The sequence below is a fragment of the Phaethon aethereus genome (assembly GCF_964289735.1).
Source record: "Phaethon aethereus genome assembly, chromosome: 3".
NCBI classification, from domain to species: domain Eukaryota; kingdom Metazoa; phylum Chordata; class Aves; order Phaethontiformes; family Phaethontidae; genus Phaethon; species Phaethon aethereus.
Genome location: NC_138576.1, coordinates 107,845,180 through 107,868,926, shown reverse-complemented (window position 1 = coordinate 107,868,926; position 23,747 = coordinate 107,845,180). Strand labels below are relative to the sequence as shown.

Below are 23,747 nucleotides of genomic sequence, written 5' to 3'. Positions count from 1 at the left end.
GACAAAGGTTTTTTATCTTTTTTGGTTTTTGTTTCAAATCTGAGCTTTGAAAGGGTTTCCCTTTCCCACCCCTGCAACAGCAAGTCCTAACCTGACAGCTCCCTAATACAAGATAATTCAGGTTGGAAGGTGATACCTGGAATTTTCCCTCTTCACTATCCTCAGCTCCATTGCAATCAATTGCTACCTTGTAACACTGTAGTGTAACATCAAGGAACACTGTATGACATTGAAATACTGAATTAGTTTTTGTTGTATATGGTGGACAAAACCCTGACCCCGATTTCATTCAGAGAAATGTGGCGAGACATTGCAGCATAGATGGACTGTTCCCTCGTGCAAAGTCCTGTATTCCATAATGCTTTCCTTAGTGGTGCCATAAGGACACCAGAATTTTTGTGTCAGAGGGAACTTTTTTGGTCTTCCTTGCTTACACAGATTACAAAAAGTTATTAGGAACTGTGGATATGATATGAAATGAGAAGTAATTCTTCCTGAGTCTAGCTCAGTATAATCATGCTGAATTTTAAGTTGGTGGCTGAAACTAATAGCCAAATTGAAATTTACTTCTGCTGAAATTTGAGGGAACTGAAGGACTTGATTCAACTCTCTTCTACAAGTATTTGAAGCTAGTAATAATCATTTTCAGCCCTTATTGCAGGTCTCAAGGGAAGTATTGTCTTAGTATATTGCTTGTAAGGCATTAAAAAAGTTGTAGGTTATCTTGTGACTGTTTAAGCTTTCTGGCCAAAGACCTTGTTTTTAAGTTAAGCCCAGAAACCTCTGCAAACACACTTTCATGATTGGTATTTCTGATAAAACACTTCTTTTCACTTCTGCATCTTTCAAAAATAAAGTTGTATTTGGAGAAGTACAGTGACAGCTACATCTGTCGTGCAAATATTTTGGAGCATAACTGCAAATGACTGAACAGAATTCTGTGGTAGTGTAATTACATCTGCGCCTGCCACGTTGGCTGAAATATTGGAAGGATTCCTAATGCAGCTTACAGAACACTTGCACATGAAGTAGGGACAGAGGACTAGAAGAGAGACTTAGTCTCCTACAGGGTTGAGAGATTCAATTTGTGGACAGGGCTACATTATTAACCAAGACTCTGATTCTTTATTTTTTTTTTAATTTATGTACCAAGATATATTTCCTTTTATAGGAGGAGACGGTTTTGCAGGAGAGGGGGGAGGGAAATGAGCTGGGGGAGGGATTTGATTTCTTCCAATCTAAAAGGAGATGAGGCAGAGAAGATAGGGACAGAGGGGAAAATGGTATACTTGTCCAGTAGCAGTACCAGAAAGATTAAATAGGTCACAAATGTGATATCTAAATAGTTGAACGATAATGACAATTATATACTGTGTGTGATAAGTAAATACCTAAGAATTGCTTATTATTTTTACCAATGGGAATATCTTCAGTAAAGTCGGTATTTTCAGCAGGTTGAATACATCCTGAAGGAAGAAATTAAATTTAATAATTTAGTATAGTTCTGGGTGAAAATTTCAGTATATTTTATTTTAAATGTTCTTTGAGCATATATTGTGATTTATTGTCTAATATATTTAATGCTATTATTCCAGTTAATATTTTCTGTTCAGCTTTTAAGTGGATATTTATTACTCCAGATTTTTAACAAGCTTCTTTCTCATTCTTTTAGTAACTTTGACTACCTTTTTATCCCTTAAAACTAGATTGACCATTGGCTGGAGTTTAGTGCTACAAAGTTATCTGCTGCCAGCCAGTTTATTTCAGCAGTCCAAGAGCTCAACCACTGTCTGTCTCTGAGAACGTACTTGGTTGGAAACTCTCTGAGTCTCGCAGACTTGTGTGTCTGGGCTGTACTTAAAGGTATCAGTATATGTTCTTGCTTTCATTGGCTTGCAAACAGTGCATACCAGGAGTCCTCCAATTTCCTTTTTTTTGTGGATGCTTGTAGTGACTCTTAGCTGTATGCCAGACTGTATACTATTCTGCATACTGCTTTAGCCTGTGCATTGCTAGTGATGGGAATAGTGTAGCTTAGGAAACCCTAGAATTTTTTAAAATTGTTGTTATATGTGGAAAATTGTAGGATGTAATTAAAGATAGGAATTTTTTAAACTACTTTTGTGTAAAGTGTAAGAGTGTCTTTTTATCATCTGTTTCCTAAATATGAAAATTTGCTGTGGCCCAAAATTTTGGATTAAATATTTAAATTATTTTGTAATACAGAGTAAAATTTTATACACAGACTTTTCAATGACATTATCTTAGTAAAGGAAATTTCTTTGGTCTTTAGTTTGAATTATTAAAAAAGCTATATGTTACCCTATGGAATACCCTTCACAGGTTAGAAGAAGATTTGATGAACTGTTTTTATGGGTTTGGTTTTTATATTCTCTTAGATATATGTCTAAAGTTGATAAGTGTCGATCTACCATTCGGTATGACCAAATTAGTCTTGCAAGTAAAATACATATTCAAGATTAAAGGCTAACATCTTTCAGTATTTTTTCAAAGTTTCTGCTTTTGAGAGAAATCTGAAAGGAGTGTACTTCTTTCATTTTTTATTTCTCTTTTCCCCATCAGAATCTTTCTAGTGAAGATGTGTTCCTTGAAAAGTAGATTGTGGGAATACAGTCCCTCAAAAATTAAGGGTAGTATTGATACATGCTTCACTTCTGATAGTGTACACACCAAAGGGATATCCTATATTTCAATCTTGAGAAAAATGTTGTTATTAATTTTGAGGTGGGTGATAGATGTATGCAGAAAATATATGTTCCCCAGTACTTTCCCCCTTCCCCACTTCTGCTTTGATGAATCCAAGAAAGAATTCAGTATGCTTTGGGTTTGGAGGGAGTTTGTTTATTTAATTTCCTTTAGAATTACTTGTGTCCCCATGGCTAAATGTCTTTTCAGAAGAGCCCATAAGTAGATTTTTAAAAATCATAATAATTTTTTGTCTTTAAAATTGCTCTTGTTAATAATTCAGTTTTTATAATAGCTTGAAAAATGATTTGTTTTCTAACAGATAATAACCTGTGGCAAGAGCAATTACAGCAAAACAAAGCTCCTGTCCATGCAAAGCGATGGTATGGCTTTCTTGAGGCACAGCATGCTTTTCAGTCAGTAGGAGCCAAGTGGGCTTCTGATACACCAAAGATTAAAATGGTAAGATTTACTCAGATCCTCTGGAGCGAGTACGTTTTTTTTTGTGAATACACCGTAAGACAAATTTATTTATTTTTTTAAGTTAGGTAATTAAAAGTTAAAAGGAATCAATTGTACAGTACATTAAATTTTTGTAAACCCTTGTTTAAAAATAAAGCTGTCACTTTAGGCATGAGTGGTATAGTCCAGGACTTAAAGGGAAGCATATAAAAATGACACCTCTTAATCAGCACTGCTCTTTAGATACATTGTTTGCTTTTTCTAAAGAGGATTTTGATAATCCTGATAGACCTACAAAGATTGCAGTCTTTGGTTGATTGAACTTGTTAATCACATGCAGGTTAAGAACACTGAGATGTAAAAACTTGGCTAGCAAGTGTTTTCTAAATAACTTAAAACTCCAGAATTAATCTTGTTTTGATGTACTATGAATAATGTGCAAGTTGTGAAGAAGTGAATTTGCTGTCCGATATGGCTGCTCTTTGTGTCTGATTTGAAAGGAGACCTTGGAGCAGAAGCTATATCTAGAGTTTTATATCTGATTACACAACTAATGCGATCTGTAATTATGTCTCTGTTAATTTTTAAGGCAACAGAAAAGAAAGCAGATGTTGGGAAGTTTGTTGAACTTCCTGGTGCAGAGGTGGGAAAGGTCATTGTGAGGTTTCCTCCTGAAGCAAGTGGGTAAGAAACATAAATATTTTGAGAAAGTTCTATTTGTGTTTTTTCTTCAAAAAAAAAAAGAAGTAAAAAGAAAAAAAGTGTACTTTGGTGAGGGTGTTAATCAGTTTAACAGACAAAACTTTTAAGCCAAAAGAGAATTTAAAGCTTTGTTCCTATCTATGTTAGAGCTGTATGTTTACTTCTTCTCTATACCTCATTGCGGTGTTGCCTGAACTTGGAAGAGGGAAGTTAGTTGCCATCAGGTGTGACATGGTGCTGCTCAGCAGTAGGATGAGGAGAAGCAAAAGGATGGCATTTGCATGGATAAAGGAGATGTGTGCACTGACAGGAGCTATGACGTGTAAATACAGTCTCTATGAGTTGGCTGAAATGACTCACAGTGCTTCTCAAGGAAGCTTAGATTTGAGATGGGAAAGATGTATGGGATAGCCTCCCTTTGGGGAGCTTGACACCAGATGTATAATGGAGGCCTTCTGCCCAGGGGTTCACATTCTATGTAGTCCCAAAACACAAACTCCTTAAAGACCATACAGTGGAGATGTGATAAGCCAGTGTGATAAATACAATTTTCAGACACCTTTTAATTTTCTGTTTCCTTTTAGAATTGCCTGATAAGCTGTAAAATTTCTATGATTGCATTTCTTCATTAAACTGGCTGTTCAGCATCATGTGACTTCCGTAGTAGTGTTTCGTACTCTTATTAGTCCAGTATAAGCTGTTGCTCAAATATCATGTTATGTATTATGTGCATGTATGTGTATAACATAGATTGTTTTCACATTACTTTAGTACCTTTTAGTGTCTTAATTCTGGTGTTTTACTTAAAACACTCTTCTTTAGGGAGACATATTTTCAAAGTTTTTTTAAAGTGATTTTCATTTTGTGGATTTGGGTTTTTTATATTTAGTTTAAATTGACAGTAGCCTTTTAGCTTATGTTAAAAATATACAGTAACCACCATTTCAGAAAATTCCACTCTTCTGAATGTGGAAGGTTCAGATTATGTGGTAGCTACTACTGAGTATCATCAACAGTTGGTTTAAGTTAGTCTGTAAAACTGGAGATAGTTGCAGTCCTATCTTTATATACATAGTGACACACTGATTTACAGACTTAGGTATTTTTAAGTTAACTGATACATTTATGGTAGAAAAAAACATAATATACTTTCATAAATGTACAGTATTTCAGTAAATATCCTGGGTTGGATTGGTTTTTTTTTTTGGACTTAGATATTGCTTTCCATTCTTTCTCCTTTCCTCACAAAACAAAAAGTCTAGCTGAAGTAGTGCTGGTGTATAGTTTTATTTTTATTTCCTTTTTAGATATCTGCACATCGGTCATGCCAAAGCTGCCCTGCTAAATCAGCACTACCAAGTTAACTTTAAAGGAAAACTTATAATGAGATTTGATGACACAAATCCAGAAAAAGAGAAAGAAGACTTTGAAAAGGTATGATAAGAGAGCAGGGAAGTCCTTTCACTGTATAGCTAATTCAAAGGTAAATGACATGCAGATCTGTTCTTGCATCCTTTTTTTTTGCACTGGATTTTTACAGTATCAGTATTACGCTTAAGTCTTATGCTTGGAAGAAATTTCCATCATCTTTACCTTAAAAAGCCTAAAGCCCTTCTACTGGTATTTTATTTCTTCCATTTCTCCAATGTTTATTTTGCAGTATGTAGATGCGCAACTCCTGTAATACACTTGTTTTCATTGTATAAATACTACTTAGTCCCTAACAAGTAATTTGTTTCAGCTTTCATCTCCTTTTCTTGTCCTGCCTCTTTCTTGAAGTTGTCTGAGCCTGATCTCATATAATTATAGGCTGTGGATTAATGTTAAGTACCTGCCTTTGCTTTCATGTGTGTTGTATTATTCTTATGGCTTATCCTTCCCAGACAATGGACTATTAAAAACACCACATCTGGCACAAAGAGGATAGAGGTTTAAGAAAACTAGCTTTCCTGAATATTACAATTTCACACTTTGCAGGTTATTCTTGAGGATGTTGCAATGCTGCACATCAAACCAGATCAATTTACGTATACCTCAGATCACTTTGAAACAATAATGAAATATGCTGAGAAGCTTATTCAAGAAGGGAAAGCATATGTGGATGATACGCCTGCAGAACAAATGAAAGCAGAGCGTGAACAAAGAATGGAATCTAAACACAGAAATAACTGTAAGAAATTTTAAGCTTCCGTCTTGCTTTCTTGTCTTTTTAATTTGGCATCAAAACTTGTTTTTTATTAACAAAGGTGGGTGAGATGACTAATTGCATATCTCTAAGGTCCTTATAGGAAGTGTCTAGTGCTTTGTTCTGCAAGGCTGGAATAAGTGTACATTTAGAGAGGTGTAGTAAACTTGTGTATGTATGAATTCATTACCATTCATTACCACTTTTTCACACATTTTACATTTTGATTTTTTTTAATGAATTGCAGTGTCTAAAGAGGGAGGTGATGTTGCTTTTTGTTACTGCAGTAATAAAATGTGGTTCTGTATCGACTTCATAATAGCTTCAAAAGTGATTTGCTTTTATTATTCTTAGGTGTTAATAAAAATCTACAAATGTGGGAAGAAATGAAAAAGGGAACAGAATATGGACAAACTTGTTGTCTACGAGCAAAAATAGATATGAGTAGTAACAATGGATGTATGAGGGATCCAACTCTTTATCGTTGTAAAAACCAGCCTCACCCACGTACTGGAAGTACCTACAAGTATGTTCACTTCCTCCCTGTGTGGCCTTGTGCTTTTTGCTCTTTTCAGGGCATTTTCCATTGCTTAGTAACCTTCTTTTAATACTTGGAACCTGCTAGCAATTTTCAGTCAGAATATGTAATGAGTGTCCCAAGTTTCTGAAACTTCTGCAAATTACTTTTAAAACCTGTGAGTTAGCCATTATGGTCAGCAGTGAATATTATTTCAGTTTTGGTCCATAAATACATTGTATGTCAGTGAAGAGCTCTGAGTCAAAAGATGAAGTAAGACTTAAAGGCTGTATCTTGGACAAGAAAGCTGTTTGCTTTAGCTCTTGGTGCTTAAACAGAACCATGGCAATCTTACATTGCTGCAATTTTATATTGCTGCAAAACATCCTTGAGCTACTTACCTGAGTGGATGCTCATTTTCACAGCAACTGCTGTCTTTGTGCAGAATGAAGAATTACTACATTGTGCATTGACGAAGCCTACCCAGTTGTTCCAGGCTATGGTTCAGTGCTTATTTGAAACCTCTGTTTCTAGCTATACAACTCCCTTTTTGGAAACATTGATTTAATATGTGTGTAATAGTAAAACTATGTCTGTGGGTAGGGGCTTGTTTTTAAACATGAAAGCTTTGCACATTATTCAGTCAACTAATGATTCTTTTTAATCTTTAAGGAAAAAAACCCCCTGTAAGTTAGCATTTAATGTGTTTTAAAAGAACAGTAGCAGTGTAGAATTTTTTTTTTTTTAGTCTTGAATATTGAGGCTATGATCAATTAATTTCTTGAAGGTTTTCTTTGTTTTAAAAATGTATTGCCCTCTGGATCTTTTTATGGACAATTTGTTCTCTATGTGCTATTTTAGTCTTGATCTGAAAGTTTTTATGATCATAGATTATAAACATTTATAATGTATAAATATAAATTATGCTTAGTGTAAATGTTTACATGTGAGAAGAATGTTTTGTTCTTCTGCCCTGCTAATTGGAGGTCTTTATTCTCAGGGTTTATCCCACATATGACTTTGCCTGCCCCATTGTTGACAGTATTGAAGGTGTCACACATGCATTGAGAACAACTGAATACCATGACAGAGACGAACAATTTTACTGGATCATTGAGGCACTGGGCATAAGGAAACCATATATATGGGAGTATAGCCGGCTAAACCTCAACAACACTGTGCTCTCTAAGAGAAAGCTTACATGGTTTGTCAATGAAGGGCTTGTGGATGGATGGTATGTTATGTGGTTGTATTTCAGCATTGTTCCTTAAGATACTTGTGATGGATGCACACATTCTGTTTTTGGACGGTGTTTAGACATCAAAGCAGCATGAACGAATATTTAAACAAAATTTAAGAACATAGATTAATTACAGTGGCTTCTGCATGCACAATGTGCCTATTTACTACTCTATGTGTACATACATATTCATATCCTGTAACAAACGTGAGGTAGCTTATTTTTGGACTCTGGCTCTTGCTGTGGGTGCTACTTAGACGTTTTCCACTCTGAGTCATCGGATACATTCCTGAGCAATGCCAGAAGGGAGCCTGAATTGAAGAACTTCTGGTCCTATCCATCTAGTCAAATCCATCCTAGTTCCCTCCTGCCTGCCCTCTCTTTCTTTCTGTTCTTTTTTTCATGTTAACTGGATTTCTGCAGACAGTGCTTGGTGGCCTCACAGCCTACACGTTTTCCTAGAAAGGGTGAGCCACAAGCAGTTCAGAGCGTAGGGGGTGATCTGCAAGCGGTTCAGAGGGTACAGAGGCTCCTTCTTTCTTTGTTCCCGCAATGGGCTAACTGTGGGAGCACACCATCTGAAGTCCTCTCCTCATAGTACAGGAGTGTGAAGAAATCCACGGATAATGCAAAGTCAGACAACTGTTTGTAGTGTTTTTCCTGGGCTGGTTTCAGGCGATTCTGTGCTCAGCCTATGGGAGCATCATTTTACACAAGTTCCTAGGCTGCCTGGTTGTCTTACTTAGGTGTGCCAAGTGTGCTTTTTTTTGTTGTCAGTGGTTTTACTTTTCAATTGTGTTGGAAGCCTAGATTCCTAGATTATGCATAGGGCTACTCTGCTAGATCCAGCATTTTAATTTAGTTTTTTTAAAAATTATCTTTTTTTTTTTTCTTTCTTTCTTCCCTCCTAAAGGTGTAGCTGGTCTTCCCTAAGCCTCCCTGTTAGGTCCTCAGCAAGGTTTGATTTGTATTCCCACCAACATATATTTTACATTTCAGATTAGGCCTTTTCATTTCTTGCATAAGAGAATAAAGCCATAGAATTCTATCGCTTATGTCATTGAGACATAACATTGTCATTGTCACTCATCTCTTTCTGGTTTCTCTTGAGCAAGAAAGAATAAAGCACTGTTGTTTCAGGTTCCATTTATTCAGGTGCTGTTAGAAAGGAAATAATGAGATAGGGACATAACTTGTGCCTTGCCAGCTTTTGAGGGGCTTGAGATTGAGTAGATATAGGAGAAGAGCCACTTCACCAAGAGATGGGCACCCTCCCTGGGGTGAAATAGAAGAAAATCTGCACCAAACATTTTATATGGGTAAGAGCTTAGTCTTTTCAGTTAGGTCTTCTTACCTAGCTCTTAATTCACACAAGCGAAATACACTGAAGCTGGGCCTTTTATGTGTGGCAGTATTAGTAAAGTTTTTGATCAGTCTGAGTTCATGGGTGGAACTTAGTGTGTGATACTGATGAAACATCTTTTTCTACTAGGGATGACCCAAGATTTCCCACTGTGCGTGGTGTCCTAAGAAGAGGCATGACAGTTGAAGGGCTAAAACAGTTTATTGCTGCTCAGGTGGGTGTTTTCTTCTTCAGATTCTTTGAATCTCACTTGGTAAGGACAGGTTCTTGTAAAGTTTCAGTTGAAGTACTTTTCACTGTGAGGTTTCTTTGAAAGGTTTGCTGCTCTCATATGTACTGCTTCAACAATATTGACACCTGTGAGTAGGTCCTGGCAAAACAGGGTAGCAGGTTTCTTCCTTTAAAAAGCGTTTATTTTGCAAGCTCGAGATGCCTTTCTGAACTGTTTTGATGAATGCAAACAGTAGAGGGTTTGTAATCTTTAAAGGACTTTGTTTTAAATGGGTCTAATAGCTAGAATATTTATATTAATATGTTGGTTTTTTTTTCTAGGGCTCCTCTCGATCTGTCGTAAATATGGAGTGGGATAAAATTTGGTCCTTTAACAAAAAGGTATGTGCTTACTTGAATTTGATGCTACTCCTGATACCCTTTTTATGGGATATGTAGAGAATCCAGCGTTCATTGGAGTGCTTATCACAGCAAGTAGCAGTTGCAATATGTTGCACCATTTGGCACACTTTCAGGAAAATGGAATGTCCCCCCCTTTCTAACCTGAACTAGCACTAATCCTATTGATTCACCTATACCAATACTTACTTGCCTTACTTAGTAGTATGGGGAAAGATAATGATATTTGCTGTAAAATCTGATATGAAAACTGCATTTCATTTTTCTGCTTTCAAGCTGCGAGCTATCTGTAAGAAGGTATTACTTAATGCTTTTTACCTTAGCATATAGCTTACAGTGCTGTAAGCATACATAGCATAAGATATCATTTTGCAGCTTCATAGCACAGTCACATTTGCTTATATAACAGGAGCTCTACAAACCCACTGAAAATGCATTATTCCTAGTTTTAAAAGGCTGCCCATTTCTGGTTTGGCTTATTTGTTAACATAAACACAAATCTTGCTCAATTTGATTCATGTTGGCCGCTTTTCCTTTCTGTGGCAAAAGGACACTAACGCGCTGGGTATACTGCCTATGTAGATAAAGCCAGCACTGCTGATGTTTCTGACTGAATGTCAAATAAGGAATATTGCATCTTGACATGGTTAGTCGCTTTTTGGCAGTGGATGCTTGGACACTATAATAAGGCGAATTGTTATAATGCTGATTGCATATTTTGTGTGATTGTGGAAACACCTGTTATTTTGCATTGGGATTCCTGCTTGGTTTTGCTTAGATAGTACCCAGATCTGTTCATTTAAGTAGTTTTTGCTTGTCTGGCATGTGTCTTGTATTTCTTCATGTATTTTGCATTTGGTCTGCTACATACACAAAGGTTTGTGAATTGGTTCTTTCTGTTGCTGCATAAACATTTATGACTAAGAATTGGCTTCTGGGGAAAAATCCACAAGGGACTGTCAGGGCTCACGTTTTGAATTGTTTTTTAAACTGAGTTTCTTAGACCTCTGACTCAACTCCTTGGACAGCACCATATTTATTAGCCAATTTTATTTACATGAGTCTGTGCAGATAGTTTGCAATCTGCAATATGAGCAAAAACAATTGGTTGCATGCAGGTAGTTCTGAGCTCAAAGGCTTCATCAGTGTGAGAGCTCTTACTTTATGTGTCATTCTGTAATTATGATACTGACTTTTCAACACTTGTCATCTGAGGAAGGATTGCGAGTTTTAATGAGTAAAATAAACAGCCTGGCCTGAATAACACTGTAAAATTCAGTCATTTAGTTATCAAAATTATGATATTAAATCACATAATACACTTATATTTTGAGATAAATACGCAAGTTCTTTTTTAAATTGTGTGTCTAGCACTTAGGAGTCTGACTTGAGTGATTATGAAATCACAAATATGTGACTTCTTCAAAGTATATATCATCATATCACCTTGCTTGCTAATGTCACGTAATTAGATGCTAAATGTTTTTTTCTAAAATTGATGTATATTTTTTCACTTTAGCAGGAATAAACTAAGGAGGAAAAAAGTCACTTTATATTAATAAAAGCAGGTGTTTTCCTATGTGTTAGTTTCCAGTTCACTGGAAGATCTTTGACATTCCTTTTGGACCTGGACAGCTGTTTTATTTGAATCATTATTTTTAAGTGGCTCTGAACAGTTTAACAAACCAGTATTTCAGGTTTGAAAAATGCTGTGGAAATCTACGTCAGCTGAGTTTGAAAATGGACAATAAAAATGCAGGAAGACTTTTTAATGGTATCTTTTTCTTGCCAAACTCATGTTGTAGAAATCCTGATGAAGTCAATGTTAATAGTGTTGCCTTATTATAGTATCTAATGCGTCTGTATTAAAATTGCAGACTTAATTGGTGCTTCCTCTATAGCCAGGTCTGTCCCTGATTCTGATGGAGTACTGACCTGGAAAATGACTGTAGGATCAAGTCTTTTGCTGCTGGAAAAAGAACAAACAGCACTGATAAATTATCACTTTAAATTCAGCTACCTAGAGACAAAGTGGTCCAGATGTAATAGCCTATGTGCATAGTAAAACTGTATCAAAGTACATTTTGCTCTCTTCCCTATGAGTCATTACCTCAAAATTTTGGTTACTTCTGGTGTCAGTAGTACCCAATCCATATTTTTTACTCAAAGTATTTCAGTAAAGATGATAAATTGTGAAGTATTACCACTGTTTTCTCACTTTTCTATAGCTTTGGATTGAAGTAACATTAAAAAAAATGCAGTAACATAAAGAATACCAGTTAATATTCCTTTTTGGTGGTGGTTGTTTTATATGACACCTTATTTCTCTGTCAGTATTGTATAGTCATGATTCCCCTCATTTGTTTTCTGTAGGTTATAGACCCAGTAGCACCTCGGTACACTGCTTTACTGAAAGATGCAGTGGTCCCAGTAAATATTCCTGAAGCTCAAGAGGAGATGAAAGAAGTGGCTAAACATCCAAAGGTTCTTGCTTTACTCTCTTAATATTCCTGTATTGCAGATCAGTAAGTTGGAAGTACCTTGGCTTGGAGCAGTCAGCAAGGAGAGTCCTGCTTTTAACTTGCTCAGGCAGCATGAAATAAAACCAAGGTGTACTTTTTTCCCAGAATTGTCAAAAAGTGGGCAACTACTGAATGTGTTTGTTCTGTTAAGAGGATGTAGGAAACTGCTTTTGTAAATATATAGAGTGCATATAGATGGTGCATTGAAAGGTCTCTTTGGGAATTTTCAGAAGAGGCCAGATGTTACAAGTATGGAGTGATGCTGAGATTATATCATTATTTGATACTAACTTTCACAGAGTTTAAATACAAAATTTTATTCAAGCTTTATGGGTATAATACAGGAAATACTGCTTGTCAATAAGAGTGAGGAATGCAGGAGACTTTGAAAATAGTTTATAAAATTAGACTGATGTAGAGAAGTGATGTATTAACCTGTTAATTCTACCAATCTCTGGATTTTTTAATATGACTTTTAAATTCGGATAGCAAATAGTTATTATCAAAAGTTAAGAATTTGCTAATTTGATACTCTTAGTATCCAGTAAACAGAATAAAATCCCTTAAGAAGGGGAGTGTGTTACTGACACAATTCTTTTTTGGCCTTACAATTAAGAAAGATGCTTTCCCTTTGAGCATGGAATCTCAAATTGTAGTAAGCTTCACTGAAAGCATCCCTTAGATATCACGCTTGTACTGAGAAACAAGTGAATATTGTTGAGGTTTTGGTTCATTTATTTGTTTTTATTTTGCTGCTCTGAGTGTTCTTGTAGCCATTTCTTGTAACTGAGAGGTGGACATCTAGTTTGCCCTTTTCCCAGTGATAAATAAACAAGGAAACAGGTGTTTAGCAGATGCAAGTGAGAATAGTGATTCTGTTAAGGGTCAAAAAGTCTGAAGTTCAGTCAGATGCAAGCCAGTGTATTAGAACATTGATATTAAAAATGCAGTCTCCAGTCTACAATTTAATAAATACTGACCAGAAGAAACAAATTTCAAATCCCTGATCTGTTGAAAAAGTCTGAACTCCCAGCTGTCTGACTTTAAAAAAAAAAAAAAAAAAAGGTTTATCTCCATTACTGAGATGCTTTAAAGCTGAGTATTTTTAGTGTTACAAGCAACGTAGTTCCAATTTCTGTCCGAAAATCTGTGCAGCTGAGAGAAGCTCTGTATTTGTTTCCATATTAACTATAAAAAAACAAAAGTGAGAGTAATGCAATTATTTTTTAAGGGGATTTGCATAGCAAAATGGAAACTTGAGAAAAACTTACATAGTTTTTATCTGTAAGATCTTAAAGACATATGGACCTTAAGGAAACAGGGTATGCTATCAGTTATGTTGGAGTTAGTATTTTTTTTTGAGTGTACTGTCAGAGGAACACATGCAACAGTTTTGAACGAGAAACCTGAGAGAGTTGTGGAAGAATACTGTAGCTTTGTGTTATTGTTATTTTCTATTTTCTATCATAAATAAAGCAGTGTTTTGGCACTGCATTAACTTTAGTCAACTTATATAATAACGGTCTCTCCTTTGGAATTAAAATCATTATTCACAGAATGCTGATGTTGGGTTGAAACCTGTGTGGTATGGCTCCAGAGTCCTGATCGAGGGTGCAGATGCAGAGACCCTGACAGAGGGAGAGGTGGTTACATTCATAAATTGGGGCAATATTATCATCACCAAATTAAACAGGTAACCTGTTTACTGGGAGATGGAATTAATTTTTGCTTTTCAGCTTTTTGTTGATTTTTTTTTTTAAATAGGTGGCTTGTAACAGTAAAATATTAATGGTTGTCCATGTATGTCCATTCTGTGATTATATATATATAGATATTTACTTTGAAATGTGCCACAAAACTGCATTTTAGTATAGGACATATTTTACTGTAGATTCAGGTCTGAAATCACCAGTCAGTCCTGATACTGCATGTCCCTCTCATGCAGCATTCTTCATGTTTCCGTGGTAATATTTCTACTGTGAAACAGCTTTTTCAGACAAAAACAATGACCTGGAATTTTAACAACTTTCACCCTGTAACGAATACTGCTTTTGCATACTGAAAAACTAAACCTATCACCGTTTCAGTTGCAAAACTGTTGCAGTGGGGAAGGAAACCATTAATGTCACCAGAGTATCTTTGAAATGCTTGTGTTGAGACAGTGGCAGAATGGGGTGAGCTGGGATAGAGAACACAAATATGTAGAGATTTTCTTCCCATGTTCTTTACTGTCTCTTGATATTTAAGAAATCGAAATTAAAGGAAAATTTCAACAGGAGTGAATACACTCTTTCATTTCCTACATTACCCACACTTCAAAAATGAACTCTGAAAACTTGTTTTTCAGTGAATCTATTGATGGTCTGTAGTATCAAATGAGAATAAATAATTTAGGCTTTACTCTTATAATTTCTGTTTTCCTGTAGAAATTCAAGTGGAAAAATTGTGTCCATCAATGCCAAGTTGAATTTAGAGAATAAGGACTTCAAAAAAACGACTAAGATCACTTGGTTAGCAGAAACTCCATGTGCACCACTCATCCCAACTGTCTGTGTTAATTATGAGCATCTCATCACTAAGCCAGTTCTAGGTAAAGATGAAGATTTCAAGCAATATATCAACCGAAATAGTAAGGTAAGTTATCTTTTTTTCTCCTTTATTCCACATAGCTTAATGTTTGGGTGTGGGGTTTTTCTGCCATCACTATTTCTCATTACTTTTTTTTTTAATCTTAAGATTTCATTTGTCAAGCACGCAAATCATGTGCTGGTGTATTTAGTTTCCATGTTTTCCATTTAACCTCTTAGAATTACAAAATTAAAATTTGACTTGTGTTTTCTCAGGCGTTACTTGAGACCAATAGTTTGAGGTTTTGTCTTGATATATTCTTACGATACAGTACCTTCTTCTGAATACTTGTTCGGCTGCCCCTGGAATTAACTAACATTCCAACACTTCCAAAATCAAAAAATCATCACTGTCCTTCTACAGCTCTACTGTATTTCTTACTGTTTCTTGCTCTCTGTTAGATTTGGACTGATTTCTTTTAACACTTATAGCAAGAAGAACTGATGTTGGGTGATCCTTGCCTTAGGGAGTTAAAAAAAGGGGACATCATACAACTTCAGAGGAGAGGATTCTTTATTTGTGATGAACCCTATGAGCCAGTGAGGTAAGCTACCTGGGAATGGCCTAAGCAGACTGCACAGAATTTAGCTTGCTGTGTTTTAATGTTTTCACACATGCAATGACAAGAGTAACATCGTTTGCAAATATTTTCCCCTTTACCATCACCTTTCTGTGGATTATTTTTGTGGACTGGAATGGCTTTTAGCTCGTACATTTCTACCTCTTCAAACTGTCTAAGCCAAGGATATGGCACTTTTGGTGCACCCCAACTTACTTGGACTTAGTAAAAAAGATCATGGTTTCCTTGTGATTCTAAGTATATAAATTAAGGAACAATGTTAGGAACAAAACAGGCATATACCCAATTAGAGTGTGCACATACTATTTAATTGTAACAGTTGTAACCAAACATCTAAATTACACTGTATTTCAGCATAATATAACAGAAAGAAAATTTATACATAACAGGAATCAATGCAGATCCCCAGTTATGTAAATTTGGGTAACTACAGTTGTGTACAAAGATAAATTTGCAGTTCTGCCAGAGTATCTTATAGAAAGAGTAGAACATTTGTTTCAATAAGCATTTCATATGTATCTTGTATTTCCTTTGTTATTCTGTTTTCTATAAATACTTTTATAGTCCTTACAGCTGTAAAGATGCCCCGTGCATTTTGATTTACATCCCTGATGGACACACGAAGGAAATGCCAACGTCTGGGTCAAAAGAGAAGACCAAAGCTGAAACTGCGAAGAAAGAGGTAAACTTGTGTTTAAGGGAAGTGCCATAAAATGTGTTACTGTACATCTATTACTGTACAAGATTATCATGCTGAATACTTGGCTTTTTTTTATTTTTAAGGCTAGTTCAGCTGTAAAAGGAAAATCTGCTCCACTTGTTGGTGATAACTCTGCTCCAACCTGCACTATATCTGAAGGTCATCTGGTCATTTACAACAGGGTGTCTGCACAGGGTGATATAGTTCGTGACTTGAAAGCTAAGAAGGCAGCAAAGGAAGATATTGATAAAGCTGTGAAACAGTTGCTGGCCTTGAAAGCAGAATACAAAGAGAAGACCGGCCAGGAGTATAAGCCTGGAAATCCTCCAGTATCTGTAACTGAACAGTCTGCAAAGCTTGAGACCTCTGGTACCCTGGACAGTAAAGCTTTGTATGATAAAGTCGCAGAGCAAGGAGAAGTGGTCCGAAAACTGAAAGCTGAGAAAGCACCGAAGGTGGTTGATTAATATTTTTTTGTTTGGGTTTGCATAGCCCATTGTCCTGTCTGTGGAGGTGAATGGGTGCTTATGGTTACGTGTTTTCATAGTGATTATCATTTGGACTGGGGTCTGTTCTGTCAAGACTTGTGTTTTCCAATACTTACCTGTTAACTAGATATGTGTGATAAAGTTTGTGTTAATATTCATAAAGATGCAAGTAAATTCCTGTATTTCTTAGATTGCTGTTCTGAAACATGGACAGGATTCACCCCACAGCATGAGTTGATTAAGTATCCAAATCTGGTCCTTGGGGTTAAAGCGCCCTGCAATATTTATTTATTTAACTGAATATTGTTAAATTATGTGACTTCATAGGATTGACTTGTTGCTATTTAGCAACCCCAAAACAGAAGGGAACATAGAAAGTAAAGATCCAAATACTACAGATATTTTTGAGATACCTTCCTGTCTGGAACCGAGCATAAAAAACATAGCTACTAGTAGCTGTGTTCTTTCCAGTCTTTCTAATACAGAGCAAAGATGGGAAATAACATCCTTTGCATGGTGTTTGAATACTATTCATAATAGTGTCTTGGTGGCACCATAAAATCTAAATAAATAGGAAGATCTAAATTAATTTATTGTTATGATTTTACTTAGGACTATGAGGGTTGTATATCCCTTAACAGGAGTTACTTTGTTAAAGTAGGAAAGCAGTAGAGAAAACTTCTCTGAACAACTCTGCTGAGTAGTTAAGAAGATGGAATACCTGTGCATGAACTGCAGGTCTTATCATAAAAGTATTTAAGGTGCACTTCAGAGTCTTATGTCTATGTCTTTGTTCCTTCCTCTTTCTGCCCCTCCTTTTCTCTTTCAGGATGAGATAGGTGCTGCTGTGGAAGTCCTTTTATCCCTAAAGGCAGAATATAAACAACAGACAGGCCAGGAGTACAAACCTGGAAGCCCACCTGTGGTCTTTGTCCCTCCTCAGTCTTTTCCTGATTCTACTCTTCCATCCCCACGTCCAGTGGACAGCAAATCTCTATACAACAAAGTAGCTGAACAAGGCGAAGTGGTCCGCAGACTTAAATCAGAGAAAGCTTCAAAGGTGTAATAGCAGTGAATACTTCTGAGTGGAACGATATTTTAAGTTTAGACTAAAACCTAATTACAGGTTTTGTGCAACTTGAGGAACAAAATATAAGCAAGTACTTTCAAATTCCATGAAGTGCTCTCCCAAATTCTCTTAAGCTGATATGGCTGACTTCATGAGTTGTGTGATAGTGCCTGGAGAACCTGGAAAATAAAGAAGTTCTTTTGGTAATACAAGATAAGTAAAGCAGAATACAGGCAGTAACTTGAAAAAAGGACTGTAACTTGAAAGCTAGAAAAACAATACTAAATTTGATAGTCATTTGATAATGGCCAGGTAACCATTCTTTATTCAGAGTCTGAGTATTTGCTGTCATTCCCCAGCATACGAAGTCATGGACTGCTGTAACTGGAGGGAACTAAGCCACCTAAATGGGAAGCTTTCATGACACAGAATTCGGCCTTTACATATACTGCCTGATTAGGTCCTTTGTGATGCAACTCAGGTGTTCTGACTAAAAAGTTTTACCACAGGACTCAATAATGACAACTTACACTAACAAGTTAGCTCTGGAAGTTTTATTACAACAGCTATGTTAGTGCTATTCTAGTAAAGACTATGCTATCTTAGCTATTGTGTTGCATCTGTGTTGTTTCTACCTTTATCTGCAACTGCTTTTTTCCTTTCTTGCTTCAGGAACAAATAGATGAGGCTGTGAAAATTCTTTTAAATCTAAAAGCAGAATATAAACAAAAGACAGGTCAAGAGTACAAGCCTGGAAATCCACCTTCATGTCCTCCTTGTATACCTTCTACTACACTTCCATCTTCTGTATGCTGCAGTAACTTGGCACCCTGTAGCTTAGTGGATGGCAAAGCACTTTATGATAACGTAGCTGAACAAGGGGAATTGGTACGCAAACTCAAAGCAGAGAAAGCTTCCAAGGTATAACAGTAAATAGAGAGTAAGCAATTGCAATTCTTACCACATTTTACCACTGGGGGGAAATCTTTCACCAAGTAATGATCGGTGTGGTAAACTCTCTTATGTCCTAGTTGTAGCTTAGCTGTCAAACTTGCATGGTCTCATAATGCCACACAAGACTACTCTGATTGATGAATACTCGACTTCTATCTCTACTCCAAGATAGAAATTCTAAATTTGACTGGGGTGGACGGTCAAACTTAACCTCTCACATCTAAATAAAGAGGCACAAGCAAGGCAGGTGTTAACCCTGCAGAAGTTTTTAATGTTTTTTACTTTTGCTGGATTTCGGACAAGTGAAGATACAAGTATCTAGTGTACTGCGACAATAGCAAGACTTTTCAAAACTTGACAAATTCAGTGATAGTTGTGAAAAAGAACACGAGACAAACCTATATGTTTTCAGGACCTGGTGGTTTTTTCCAGCTATATTTCTACCTTGCAGAATTGCTTTTGGTGGTGTGTTGGGGGTTTTTTTGTGTTTTCTTTTTTTTTTTTTAAAGGTCTTTTCTAAAACAGTTTATTGTATTTTTCAATGTAGATTCTGCTGCAATTATTAACAGGTTGTGGCTGGGCAGGTGGGCTAGGGGACCATTCTAATATAATGTGACAGCTCTTAAACATAGTCCTGTTGCTTGGGGAAGAGCTGTTACTTGAGGCCTCTCCTAATTATGAAGCACTGTTTATTGCTAGATGGAAATTTTATTTTCTTAGCCTGAAAATCAATGCTTCTTGTCAGTTTTCTCGTTGATTCTCACCAGTACATCTTGCTATTTGTCCTCCATATAGGATGAAATAGATGAAGCAGTAAAACTCCTTCTTTCTCTAAAAGCTGACTTCAAGGAAAAGACTGGGCAGGACTACAAGCCAGGACATCCGCCAGTAACTCAAGGTGCTTTGCCCAAAGCATCAAACATAGTACCCAGTGGTCCAGACACACCTGAAGCTAAAGCCCTGTTTAGCAAAGTAGCTCTTCAAGGAGATGAAGTTAGGAAATTGAAATCAGAAAAAGCAGAAAAGGTAAATACATACTGTAATATAAAAATGCAATATATGTATTTAAATATAAAAATCTATTTTCAATTTAGTGTGATTATGGGAATTAGAAATGTACAGTTACAATAGGTAGCATTTGAATTCTGAGGCCTGACATGTACTTTTAAAATTATTCCTGTCAGATATGGTCCTTAAAATGTTTATGTATTTAAGTTAAGTATTGGCTTTTGCAGATTTTTCCCCCAACACTGTGTGGATGTCCATAATGCCATACAGAGATCCATTTATTTTTTTGATATAGCCTTTTTATTCCTGTGATTTCTGTATGAATTTATCTTTATTTTTTTGTTCTTCAAGGAAAAGATAGATGCAGCTGTTAAGGAACTTCTTCAGTTGAAGGCCCAGTATAAGTCTGTTGCAGGAGTTGACTATAAACCAGTTTCTGCTAGTGGCATTGATGACAAAGACAAGAAGAAGAAAGAGAAAGAGAACAAGTCTGAAAAGCAGAGTAAGCAACAGAAGCAAAACGATGGCCCAAAAAAAGAACCATTGCAAGGACAGAGTGGTAATGAACTCTCCTCAGATGGATCAGGAGAGGGTCAAGGCCCTAAGAAACAAACCAGGTACAGATGTGATCTTTAATCTATTTGCTAGAAACCTCAGCTGTTTACCTCTAATAGATCTAGAGTTTTACAGGTTTCTCATTTCACTTGAAAGTGTGGACATTTGAAAAAATAACTACGTTCATTTTCATATTTAGGATCGAGCCAAAAGTTACCAAAGTTTATTTAGTGTCGGTTGTACCTCAGTATCCTACTTAGGAAAATTCTACCTACCTAGAAAGCATAAAGCAGTGTGCACACTTTGTTACTGTGGATACTGACATTGAGAACTTGCTATGCTTCATTATTTGCTTCTGCAAATGTACTGTGTATCTTGCTCTGTATAAATCCTGGAGAAAAAAAACCCTTATGCTTATTTCATTGTACCAGGATTTCCAGAATATTCACTGCGAGTACCATGAGAAGTATGTAACCCAACCCAGAGCAAGGCACTGTTGCTGTGCATCCCCTCTCCTGCTCCCACCCTGAAAGTTTAGAAGTCATTCCACAGCAAGCATTATGCAGCACTATTTGTTTCCTGTTTCAGAGACGTAAATCACGTTAGAGATAGAGATGTGGTTATTTTGTATAGAAATTATGCCAGAAAAATGCATTTTTCACCCTTAAAATCTCTCTGTACAGATATAAAAACTTTACTTTTGTCTACTGTCATTTGCATCTGGTGAGTTTAGCCTTCTTTAGAATCTTTTAGTTTTACTAGTTATCTTTATTTTGGTGGTAGGGTCATTTTTCTGTCTTGAACAGTTTGACTGACATTCACATGGTGAATTCAAGTTGCATATATTTCCTGAAATTGTGGCCACCAGCTAGGTAAGAAATTTTTAAAATGAAGAGTAAGACAGCTTACACATGGGTCTGGTTAGTCTTAGGTTCTTATTGGAGGTGCTTGGGTTTTTTAATGCGTCATTATGACGTTCTTCGATGCCACCATGGTGAGAATTAGAAGGTTTCAAACAGTAGAAAGGAAACAGAGCTGGTTTTATGAAATACTCTTGTGTTAGCCAAGGTAAGAAAATGCTAGCAATTCCTACTAGCCAACACATACTGAACTGTCAGAAAAAAATTGGGAAAAGTTAGCTTTGTGAAGTAAAATTAAAATATTCTGTTCCCCGTCCCCCTTTTTCTGCTGTGTGTTCCCCCCCGTGTCCCACCCCACCCCCCCCAAGAAAAAGAAAAAAAGGTTAGGGTAAATTTCACTGCTAAATGCTCTACAGCACAAATTGGGTTCTTTTCTAATACCCTAGGCTGGGTCTAGAAGCTAAAAAAGAAGAAAATCTTGCAGACTGGTTCTCTCAGGTAAGTGCATATCAGTTTGAATTAAAGAATTATTTCATTCTCTTATAAATAAAAATCTGTTTTGGATTTATATCTTACCTTATATTTCTGGGTTTTTTTGTGGTTTGTTTGGGTTTTTTTAATACAAAACAAAGTACGTGCTTTTTCTATTTCTTACATTGCTATCATGGTCTCAAATAGAAGTGCCTGGATTGAAGAGCTGAATATACTTAGGAAGCTGTAAAAAGGATGAGCATCAACCATTTCACATACCACCACCCCCATATATATATGATTTCCTTAATTCATGTATGCATCCCTCTTTCATTAAGAGTGCAAAACTTCAGTGAAGTGATGGGAATTTCACAGGCTTGGGAGTTTTATTCCATCTCAAGATGATGTATAACCAAAGTTAGTACCTGTTGATAGGGAATGAGTTTCCTGGCTCATGAGGTTCAAAACAATCAGAGTAGAGATGATTAGTTTAGATTAGCCTACTTAGGAAAGATTGTAAATAGATACCAGTGGTGTACATTGCCTCTCACTAGTACAATTTTTGCATATACCCTAAGGAATAAAAATATTTTCTGACATAAGCTGGAGAAATTTCTTACAAAAGTGCAGTTTGTTGGTTTCTGGGTATTAGCTACTGTCTCTTACTTGGACCCATGAAATTCAGTTTTAGTTAAGTGTTTACATTATTCAGAACTATTATTAAACTTAATGTTCCTTCTTAACTTTCTCTAATTTTAGGTAACAAAAGCAATCTGAAGGCATATCTTTGCTAACTTTTTGAGCACAAAGACTTCTAGATAGGAGACTATTCTTGAATTGCATGCTGTACGCTGAATTACTGAATGATCTTTGTATGTGAAATTGGAATTTCAGTATCTGAATAATCTTTTGAAAGGTGATCACAAAATCAGAGATGATTGAATACTATGATGTGAGTGGCTGTTACGTTCTTCGTCCTTGGGCTTATGCTATTTGGGAAGCTATCAAGAACTTCTTCGATGCAGAGATCAAGAAACTTGGAGTGGAAAATTGTTACTTCCCCATGTTTGTGTCCCAGGCTGCCCTAGAGAAAGAGAAGACTCATATTGCTGACTTTGCTCCTGAGGTATGCTTCAAAACTTTTTTTTTAATCTGAGTATAAGAAACCCAACCACTTAGTCTACAGCTAAGTATGAAAGTAAGGTTTTTTCCAAACTTGTTTTGTTTGCTCTTTTTTTTTTTTTTTTAACACCCTCTCTTTGTTTTTTTTTGTCTGTTCCTTTAGGTTGCTTGGGTCACAAGATCTGGGAAAACAGATCTGGCTGAACCAATTGCTGTACGTCCCACAAGTGAAACAGGTAGACCTCTTTTCATGCAGTTTGGCTGTAAAGAAAACAGTTACAGGTATAGCGTAGCTGATAGACAAGTGGTTGAAAAGTGGAAACCCATTTTTTAGAATGTTTTCTATAACTCCATATCAAAATTTCCTAAATTTGCTGCTGCTCATAGCAAATGTCACAACACTATATGTTCCCTTAAATGGACTTTTCTAGGAAATGTACACTCTAGGAATTTTTCTGTTAATATCCTGAAGACTGACTTGCTTTGATTGAATGACACGTTCAGTTGTTTGTTTTATATTTTTTATAAGAAAATGTCTTCATCTCATAATTCACTTCAGTTTTGCATGTGCTTTGACTATAGCTGTGAAACTAGCTTTTCTAAAATTTCCTCCGAGTAATTTAAAAAAACATTTTAAAGACCTAAGGCTGGATGAGTTTTTGATTGAATCAGGTATGGTATAACATCCTGAAATCTTGAGGTCAGTGAATTTTTATTTGTGAACCTAGATGTATTTACATACTCTAGGCCAGTAATTCAAACATAGTGTCATTAGATATTAAGCTTTGGATTGTACTTTGACCAGCAGCAAGCAAGCTATTTTGCAGAAACGCGGGACGAAGTGAAAATACTCCTTTCAGTGAAAATATTATGTGTTAAGACAAAAAATGTGTTTTAAAGAGAATTAAACATAAAAGCATAGTTCTCACAGCAGAGAATGTTAAGTGTATATGTAGCAAAAAGAAAGGTTTGGCATAAACTGTCT

At 36.1% G+C, this 23,747-nt stretch overlaps 1 protein-coding gene across 3 annotated transcripts in view; it reads left to right on the top strand.

Annotated features, from left to right (window-relative positions):
* EPRS1 (glutamyl-prolyl-tRNA synthetase 1) overlaps window positions 1–23,747 on the top strand; it is a gene marked incomplete at its 5' end in the record, with an annotated part of 41,080 nt that overhangs the window by 7,429 nt on the left and 9,904 nt on the right. Inside the window, 22 exons of one of the 3 annotated variants that reach the window (XM_081998210.1) lie at window positions 1,707–1,863; window positions 3,029–3,168; window positions 3,758–3,852; window positions 5,178–5,304; window positions 5,848–6,040; window positions 6,410–6,581; window positions 7,573–7,806; window positions 9,305–9,389; window positions 9,728–9,787; window positions 12,179–12,289; window positions 13,884–14,020; window positions 14,754–14,961; window positions 15,387–15,499; window positions 16,100–16,217; window positions 16,319–16,690; window positions 17,553–17,783; window positions 18,465–18,713; window positions 19,542–19,772; window positions 20,106–20,371; window positions 21,616–21,667; window positions 22,557–22,766; window positions 22,926–22,998. In XM_081998210.1, coding sequence (XP_081854336.1) covers window positions 1,707–1,863; window positions 3,029–3,168; window positions 3,758–3,852; window positions 5,178–5,304; window positions 5,848–6,040; window positions 6,410–6,581; window positions 7,573–7,806; window positions 9,305–9,389; window positions 9,728–9,787; window positions 12,179–12,289; window positions 13,884–14,020; window positions 14,754–14,961; window positions 15,387–15,499; window positions 16,100–16,217; window positions 16,319–16,690; window positions 17,553–17,783; window positions 18,465–18,713; window positions 19,542–19,772; window positions 20,106–20,371; window positions 21,616–21,667; window positions 22,557–22,766; window positions 22,926–22,998 — 3,634 coding nt within the window. The remainder of the gene's footprint in view (window positions 1–1,706; window positions 1,864–3,028; window positions 3,169–3,757; window positions 3,853–5,177; window positions 5,305–5,847; window positions 6,041–6,409; window positions 6,582–7,572; window positions 7,807–9,304; window positions 9,390–9,727; window positions 9,788–12,178; window positions 12,290–13,883; window positions 14,021–14,753; window positions 14,962–15,386; window positions 15,500–16,099; window positions 16,218–16,318; window positions 16,691–17,552; window positions 17,784–18,464; window positions 18,714–19,541; window positions 19,773–20,105; window positions 20,372–21,615; window positions 21,668–22,556; window positions 22,767–22,925; window positions 22,999–23,747) is intronic. The other 2 variants (XM_081998211.1, XM_081998212.1) reach the window with 2 other exon arrangements.